Source organism: Cornus florida, unplaced genomic scaffold (genome assembly GCF_030987335.1).
Source record: "Cornus florida cultivar Cherokee Brave unplaced genomic scaffold, ASM3098733v1 CherokeeBrave_3.0.0_Hap2_Chr04, whole genome shotgun sequence".
Lineage (NCBI taxonomy): Eukaryota > Viridiplantae > Streptophyta > Magnoliopsida > Cornales > Cornaceae > Cornus > Cornus florida.
Genome location: NW_026775574.1, coordinates 58,693,730 through 58,702,949, shown reverse-complemented (window position 1 = coordinate 58,702,949; position 9,220 = coordinate 58,693,730). Strand labels below are relative to the sequence as shown.

Here is a 9,220-nt window from a genome sequence, read left to right as displayed (position 1 = left end):
CACCAAGCTTAAAAGAGAGTTGAATCAAATCTTTGTCCTGCTCTTAGCCAGCTGAGGCCTGAGGGTCTCCATAACTAATTGAGAGACTAGGCTCCATAACTCATTATTTGATTTTTCTAACTTATAACGATAACAATCATTTATTAGGTAGGTAACTTATGAATTTAAATAGAATTGAACAACCAACCACATTCAAGACAAAATAGAATATTGTTGCAAATGATAAAAGATGTGATCCACTAACACAAAAAAAAAAATGCAGTTTCATTTTACCATATATTAAATGTGTAATATTGCAATTCTTGATGAAGATAAAATTATTAATATTACCATATATTAATAGAATAAATATCAAAACCGATGTTTTGATTTTTTATCTTTGGCCCCAAAATATAAGGCATCAGTCTCTTAAGCCTAAAAAATGAGAAAACCAAGTTTGTCTCTTATGGTCATTAACAAGCTATGCTTTAGGTTGCAATTGACCCTGAGACAAAAGTGAATTGATATTCTCAAGCTTAAATCACCATTTAAAAAAAAATATATACACACATATATATATACACACACAAATATATCTCATATATATTGCAGAGAAGTGCATACACAACAGCCTACTATAATCCAAGGTAGACTTGAAACCTCAACATGTTATTTAATTTTGATACAGTGGTTAACAAATTCTTTTTTTTTTTTTTTCTCTTTTTGAAGATTTGAGAATAATGAGAAAGATGCTTTAAATTTCTTGAAATATTAATTTTGAGAATAGCAAGAAACATACTTTAATTTTTCTGAAAATTCTTTGCTTTAGAACTAAAAGGGTTTAAAGTAAGTCGAAATAAAATCGAGTGTAACTTTAGTAAATTTAGAAAAATAAATGAAGATGTAATGATAATTGAGAATCAAGAGGAATAAAAGAAATGAATATTTTTGTATTTAGGCTCAATTATTCGTGATAAGAGAGAAATTAGAGTTGACGTAAATCATAGAATAAAGGCAAAATTGGTTAAATGGATGAGCGCATCCAATATATTGTGTGATAGGTAGGCGTATTCTTTTATGGTGGTGAGTTTTATCGAACAATTACTAGATCAACCATACTTTATGGTGCCGAATGTTGGGCATGCGGAAACAACATTTACATAAAGTGAGTGTGGCTAAAATGTGAATGTTGAGATTGATGTGTGCTAAAACTAGAAAGAATAGAATTACAAATGATCACATTCAGGAGATGATTGTAGTAAAACGAATTAGTTAAGATGATTTGGGCATGTTCAAAGAAGACCTAAAGTGAGCTGGTTAGAAAAAGTTATACATTTACAAAGACGGTAATATTTAGGAAAGAGGAAGGCCCAAGTAAATTGGATAGAGCTAGTAAAGAAAGTTATAATACCACGTGGATTTACTAAAATTATGGCCTTAAATTAATCAAAATAGAAACATAGAATTCATGTAACCAATTGGAAAGAGGCTTAGCTGCTGTTGTTGTTCGTCTTTGCTGTTGTTTCTTTTGTCTTCTATTTTCATCCATAAATGTAAAGCTAACTGTCTTGGCAAATTGAATGGATCTTTTAATGTCCTCAAATTTAACTTGTGGTTGCAGAAGGAACTGAAAAATGGTTATTCAATTGGGTGAAGAAAATTTCAAACACCATCAATTCACCCAAATTGAAAATTTTGTACAATGAACCAACCAAATTTAAGAAGTGATTTAGCTCAAACACCCACCAGCTTTAAAGAGAGTTGAATCAAACCTCTCCGTAGTTCATTAAGTTGAGAAACTAGGGTCCATAACTCATAAATTTAAAATTTCTAACTGCTAACAACAATAAGAATTTATTATGGTGGGTAAATTCTGATTTTACATAGAATTGATGCTCACTGATTGTTCTACAATGTCCTCACTCTATCATCTATTCAACAACAACAATCAAGACACAATACAATATTTTTGCCAATGATTATAGATGCAATCCCCAACTAAAAAAAAAAAAAAAAAAACCTGCAGTTTATGTTTCACAAATTGTCATCTCACAGAAGGCTACTGACTAAATGGGAGAGAACAATTTACTTGTTCTCCATCTCAATTTCCTGTTTTGCTCTGTATCGATACCTACGCGCTGAATACAGAAAAGCACAGAAGTTGATTACACTCAAAACTGTAAGAAGCCAATAGAAGTAATCAAACCTTCCGGTGTTGATGTTTTGGGAAAGCCATGGTTGCCTTTCCTTTTCGTTCCCGGTTACAGATTTGATAATGCTGTTCAACAAAGTGGCTCCAAAGCAACCTAAACCACCAGCAACGGCAGAATAAGCTGAGCCTATACTTCTCATGGCATCAGGAGCCTCCTCGTAGAGGAATTCTAGTAATCCCACAATGCAGAATACTTCAGCAAGCCCAATTAGGACATACTGGATTAACAGCCAGTATGCACTAAGGTCCGGCATTGAAGTCAGAAAACTAGCCTCATATCCATGTTCTATCGCATAATTTCTTCTGTACCTCTCGAACACCCCAGCCCATGCCACAGATAGGATTGAAATCGCCAAACCTATTCCTACCCTTTGAAGTTGAGAGGCTCCATGAGGATGACCTGTGATGCGCCGGGACAAGGGGACAAATATGGAGTAATAGAGGGAAAGTAGAAGAAAGATGCTGAGACCGGGAAAGACAGGCATACATGTAACAGGAAGTTTCAGATTACCCATGTAGGTGTTCAGTGTATATGCTTGTTGTACTGATAGAGTCAAATATTCTGTTAAAACTAGACTCAGCATTATGGTGCAAGTTGGAATAGGGATCAGTTTCCAAAGAATCTTAACTTCTTCTACTTGCGTCACAGTGCAAAGCCGCCAAGGACTTGGATCAGCACCATCTTCCTTCAGTTGCAGAGCTGCCTTGTCCAAAAATCTGAATGGTCCAAAAGGAAAATGATAGAAATTTTAATTTTCTTTTAGCAAACAATTTTCATAGGGTAGACTTTCTTCGCTCACATACTAATGACTTAGTTTCAACAAGGCCATAACCAAATTATACCGATTATACAATATATGCAACTGATTAGAAACAACAATTGGTATGCTGAAAGAAGAGTAAGAGCCTCCTTACCTGAAGTCATTTGTGTGAGCTATCTTGCCACTACCCTTTATAGCAGACCGTTTGCCAGGAACTTCATATAGGCCTATAAACTCACTGCAATCAAAAGAGGCATTTCTCTTGCGAAAGGCAGCGACTAGGACTTGCGCAACACGTGTCAGAGGGCTTCCTCCAGGTAATCTGTGCCTGTATAAAGGAGTACCAAGAAAGAAGACCATGTTCGACATTCCCATAGCTATGGCCAATGAACCAAAGGCAGATCCCCATCCATGTTCCATTTGAATATAGACTACTGCAGTGAAGGCCACAATCGCCCCAATGGTGACAGAAAGATAAAAGAAGTTGAAAAATCTATCCAAATGGGTCTTGTAATCTCTACTTCTTTCATCAAATTGATCAGCACCAAAGGAAGAAACACATGGCCTTATACCCGCCGCTCCAAATCCAGTCACATAAAGAACTGTGTAAAGGTAAAGCATCTGCCATGGTTTTGCAGGTTCACAATTGCCCCAAAGTAGGCTTATCTGACTACACTCTTGGTTTGGCACAAAAATGTTCATCGTTGCGCATAAGGTTATTCCTGTCAAACCCTCCAAAAGAGGTCCAGAAAACAAGAGTGGCTTCATTTCAGTACACTACTGCAATTCTAAACCACGGAAAGAATACAAAGTAAAATTTTGAATTGAACCATATACAGTAACAAAATCAGCTACAACTAGGACCCTCAATCTCTAATGGGTGATCAAACTTAGAACATTAAAAACATTCATCAGTAGTTTATATTCATTGGCTTCAAGAACAGATCTCACCGCAAGATAAATTGTTGTGAAAATTGCAATTGTCCAATATCGACCAAGATATGCATCGGCTAGAAAACCACCAAGCACCGAAGATGCTTGTGATATTCCCAAGAAATTGTTGACTGCATTTGCTGAACTTGAAAAGGGTCGATGCATAACATAGAACATAAATGCAACCATATTAACCGAGAGGCCAAAGTAAGCCATTCTCTCTGCCATTTCATTCCCTAAACAAATAAACTATCAAAGCTCACTATTGGGTACTCACATCACAAAATACTTCAAACAAAGCATGGAAAAAGTAACAAAACCACAAACATAGACTTAAATTTAGCATTTGTAGGGGAAAGTAATCATAAATCCTTCAGAACTACATCTCACCAAAAATGAAGAAGGCGGCAATCCAACCACCCGTCTTGGATAAATCGGCAATGGGCTTCCCGTGAATGTTAACCGGAGTAGTTCCACCACCAGTATAACCACCACCAAAAGCTGTCCGTCTGTCATCGGATTCAATGAAGTACATTCCGAGCTTCTTTCTCCGAAATGAATCAGAATTCTCCCCCAGACTAGCCGAGGTGGCCTCGGGAAGAACTTCAGGTGACTTGATTTCTCTGGTAGCCATTCCTGAATTCCCTGAAACCATAAGCCGCACAATTCAGAAATATTTCTAAGTATCTCTCACAAATATATAACCAAATAAATCACAACATATTCTTGCAGCCTCTGAAACCACAAATATCAAATTGCAATCCGAAATTACATGAAAACGCAATTGTTAATTGAACTTCGATTAGAGAATACTGGTAGTTCTATCAACAATTTATAATCATCAGAAAGAAGATCAGATCTCAGTGAAGTGATGTGTCAGTACACCCAATTGACAGTGAACACACACTGTACACACCTCTAAATCCTTAAACAATGTAAAGGTGACTATAATGATTGTCACCATTTGAATAGACAACAAATTAAAGAAAAATACAAATAAATATAAAAAAAAAAATCATCAATCAGAACAAACGATACCGTTAAGAGTGAAACTGTGGAACACCCAATTAGGAACACAGATATGAAAGACCAAAAACTAACAGAGAAGGTCTAAATATCTACAAAATAGAATGGGGGGTTTATAAAGAAAGATCAACCACACAGTTTGCGAGTCTAAGTACGACTAATAAGGTAGTGAGTAATTGGAACTAGCACTATCATGATGGAGATCAATAAATGGTGATCCAACCAACAAAAGAAAAAACAAGTGGGTAATAAATGGGATGAGAGAGACATTAACAGTGATCGCCATTAATGCCATACCTGTAGTGGAGGTGGGTGAGGATGAAACGCCATTGTTGAGAACCTCCTTGAGTCGTTGAGGTACGACAAAATTCTTATTTGAGTTTAATGGGTGGAGAAAACATTTTTCTCACAAAGGGCTTGATAGGGGAAAAATTGACATTCCAAGGAATAAAGGATGATAACAGATGACAAATTAATGCTACCCAAGCTGGACAAACTTAAACCGACTGATGAAGAAAAATATCAAATATTTACGGGAGTGGGGACATATAATACGACACGTATAGCCGTGCGACACGATGTGCAAGTATCCTAAAATTTGATTTTTAAGTTTTGGATAAATTACACGATTTTTTTTATTGTCTAAATAAAATAAAAATAGTGATATACTTTAGTATTATTTTTAGGGTTAAAATCATAAAACCTACACTATTTTTAAATTCTAATTAAAAAATCCAAATTTGTTTCAAATTTTTTTTACAATTTTAAAATGTGATTACATTGCCCCAATATATGTAACAGACCAGGTTATGAAATAACAAATTTAATCTTATTATTTAATGTTAAATTAAGAATTAAAATTACAAAAATAATCTTTAAATTTACAAAAATTATACCCTTTCTCTAAAACTCTCACCCAATGTGATCACTTTTTAAAGAATTTTTTGAAACATATTGGAGTTTTATGATCAAAATTTAAAAGTAGAGGGAGTTTTATGATTTTAACCCTTATTTTTAACGGATCATTTGATTATAAATTTAGATGAGTGTTTTTATTCTTTTGGAAAACTGGCAAGAATCCTTATTGAATTCTATCTATTAGGGTAACTACAAGAATCGATCTATTTTTGTATCAACACTCCTAAATAAAATTGACATTTCTTTTAGTTTTAAAAATAATACTGACATACCCTGTAATAAAATCTATCAGTCTTGTTGATGAATGTCTGTCTAAAAAATCAAAAAAATTCGATTTTTCCCTTAGAATGCTTCAACAGATATTTCTGTCCATATTTTATATTATATCAAGCATGCATACGGACATGGATAAGAAATATGGTACAATACATCAAGAATAGAGTGAACTATGACACGCACGAATATAGTAATAAAATAATAATATAATTTTTTATTATATATATAAAAGAAATACGTGGTAATATTTTTCTCACTTTCTCATCTAAATTCATAAATGTAACCTATTTAAATTAGACTCAACCACCATACATCTCATATTTCTTTTAAAAAACATAAATGTTCATATGTTCAAATTTTATTAAAATACAAACAAAAAAATGCCTTTATATTCAAAAGTTTTTTTATTTTTTTTTTTTTCAGTAAGTAATTTATATTCCAAAAACAAAAAGTGCAAGTCTTATTTTATTTTTCCCGGAAGGGTAAACAATATGTATATATCCATATGTTGTTTAACGTGGCCAATGCCCTTGGAATAAAAAAAAAAAAAAAAAAAACGTGGCCAATGGAGCCCATTGGAGCTAACATGTGGTAAAACTTACGATTTATAAGAGATTTGTTTGGTCACAAGTCTTATTTTTGTAACTAATTTTATCTCTTCACTCTATCTTTCAATCACTCGTCTCTCTTCCCTTCCTCTCTCATCCGGTCCATCTCTTCATGTTCTCAAGTCCTTCTGATACTCTCCAATGATGCGCAAATGGTCTCAAGCCAAGATTGTCATCTATTATGTATTTATAGTTGCATTATATGATTTGTATCTGTTAAAATTTGGATGCAAAATAACAAATGCAAATACGAAAAGGGAAGAAAGAAAACACTAACATATATATAGTTCGACACTAAAATCTACATCCATGGATAAAATGCCACTAAGGGCTACATTATTATTATTATTATTATTCAGATATGTATTATTCTTGAGTACAAGCAGCCTATATATAGGCATGATAAATATAAGAATATATAGAAGGTATACAATAGTCAAAGGAGACATCATGATTGGTGGAGGATTTTCCTCCACAGTTGTATAAAAATATTTATAATTAGAAGGAAATTGACCGGATCACCATGAATGGTGGAGGATTTTGCTCCACAGTTATATAGAAATATTTATATATTTTAACACTCCCCCTCAAGTTGGAGTATGAATATCATGAATGCTAACTTGCTAAAGAAATGCCTTGAAAGACGATGAAAAGGTGTCCGGAATAACGTTGTAAAGGCTGGAACTAAGCCTAGAAATGGTTGGAACTATGTCGGGAAATGGCCTGAACAAAGCCGGGAAAAAGATGGAACTATGCCGGGAAAAAGACGGAACAACGCCCGAGAAAAGTTGGAACAACACCGGGAAAAGCCGGAACTAATTCGGAAAAGGAATGTGAAGACATAGAGAATATGCTTCATAATAATAATTCCAATACTCCCCCTCAAATTCTTGCTCTGATGCCATGTTAAAATTTGGATGTGAAAATAATAAATGCAAATAGGAAAAAGGAAGAGAGAAAACTCAAACATATACATGGTTCGGCATTAAGACATACATCCATGGACAAAAAGCCCTAAGGGCTACATTATTATTATTCAAATCTGTATATTGTTTGAGTACAAGGAGCCTATATATAGGTATGGTAAATATAAGAATATATGAAAGGTGTACAATAGTCAAAAGAGGCACCATAATTGGTGGAAGATTTTGCTCCACCATTGTATAGAAATATTTATAGTTGGAAGGAAATTAACCAGATTACTATAATTGGTGGAAAATTTGGTCCACAATTATATAGAACACACATCATGAATTATACAATGATTTATACTTAAAGGTTTTGACCTAAGAACAATCTAATAATTTTGATAATTACAAATTAATCACTAATGGTGTTTAGATGCTAATGTTTACATTGAGTGTTGTGCTATATGTGATCACATTTTTAAGATCACCCTCAATGAAGCAAAGATTAACTAAGACATGTTCTAAGCATTTCATTACATATAAAGACATCAATGGTTAAGTAATAGATAAGGAAATGACTTGAAATTACAAAAACGTCAAAGCTAGAAGCATTCAAAGTTAAATCGAACCTCAATAATCAAAAATGCAATTGGGAAAGTGTGACGGCCCAAGTTTTACAACCCGGTGCGTCAGTGATGACCTGAAAGTTGACCCGATAACGGATCCAAAATGCGGAAGCGAAAGATGATCAAGCAAAAGAAAGAAATGTTCTGAGGCATGGACGAACGCTTGTCCAAAGCCAAAGCACCGAGCGTCCGTTCGGCACTCTTCAACACTAAGTGCTCGTTCAGCACTCTTACATGGTCAGTCATTCTAACCTACATGGTCAAGCGTTCTGACCTACATGGTCAAGCGTTCAGACTTACATGGTCAGGCGCTTTGACCTACATGGTCAAGCGCTCTGACCTACATGGTTAAGCATTCGGACTTACATGGTCAGGCGCTCTGACCTACGTGGTTAAGCGTTTTGACCTACATGGTCAGGCGTTCTTATGGAAGGGTTATGACCCAAACTAAACTTTAGCTACTGGAATTGATCTCAAACATGTGTCAGCTAGCTGATGGCTCTTATCAGCTGAACGACGAAATAGAAAGCTCTTAACAGCCGAACGACAAAATAAAAAGCTCTTAATAGTCGAACGACGAAACAGACAACAATAAAACCGCTGTTGCAATACATGGAAAAGGTGTTACGTCCAACCTTAAAACTATACATGCATTTCAATGATCCGAAACAAGTTTAAAATATACTTGTGAACTTTAAAATTAATGCCCTTTGACCTCATGTTATACATACACATAAAATGAATGTCAAAAGATGTGCTTATGCACACATTACATGTTTAAAATCAAATATACATATTTTGACATATAAGGCTATAAGTGGCATTTCAAGCCAACCTTTACAAGAATGGAAACCTTCAAGTTCACAAATCATCTAAGCATAATGAGAATCCTAACTTTGATTCCAGTACCTGAAAAATGTCCCCGATAACTTTGGGGTGAGTAACATAAAACTACTTGTAGGAGATGAGCATG

The 9,220-nt window shown here is 34.5% G+C and overlaps 2 protein-coding genes across 4 annotated transcripts; both read right to left on the bottom strand.

Moving 5' to 3' along the window:
* Positions 1-1,799: 1,799 nt before the first annotated feature.
* LOC132303319 (protein NRT1/ PTR FAMILY 6.1-like) lies at positions 1,800-5,341 on the bottom strand. 3 transcript variants are annotated; one of them, XM_059800538.1, is made up of 5 exons: positions 5,209-5,341; positions 4,276-4,530; positions 3,904-4,121; positions 3,107-3,684; positions 1,800-2,908 (listed from the first exon to the last, which is right to left on the bottom strand). In XM_059800538.1, exons 2-5 carry the CDS (start codon positions 4,517-4,519, stop codon positions 2,065-2,067), a joined length of 1,884 nt encoding a protein of 627 aa, XP_059656521.1. In that variant the 5' UTR covers positions 4,520-4,530; positions 5,209-5,341; the 3' UTR covers positions 1,800-2,064. The 3 variants fall into 3 exon arrangements, with proteins under 3 accessions (XP_059656521.1, XP_059656519.1, XP_059656520.1); XM_059800536.1 differs by lacking the exon at positions 5,209-5,341 and adding an exon at positions 4,924-5,080; XM_059800537.1 differs by lacking the exon at positions 5,209-5,341 and adding an exon at positions 4,658-4,883.
* On the bottom strand, positions 2,065-3,654 carry LOC132305017 (protein NRT1/ PTR FAMILY 6.1-like). Its single transcript, XM_059802703.1, has 2 exons — positions 3,107-3,654; positions 2,065-2,908 (listed from the first exon to the last, which is right to left on the bottom strand). Exons 1-2 carry the CDS (start codon positions 3,652-3,654, stop codon positions 2,065-2,067), a joined length of 1,392 nt encoding a protein of 463 aa, XP_059658686.1.
* Positions 5,342-9,220: the final 3,879 nt, after the last annotated feature.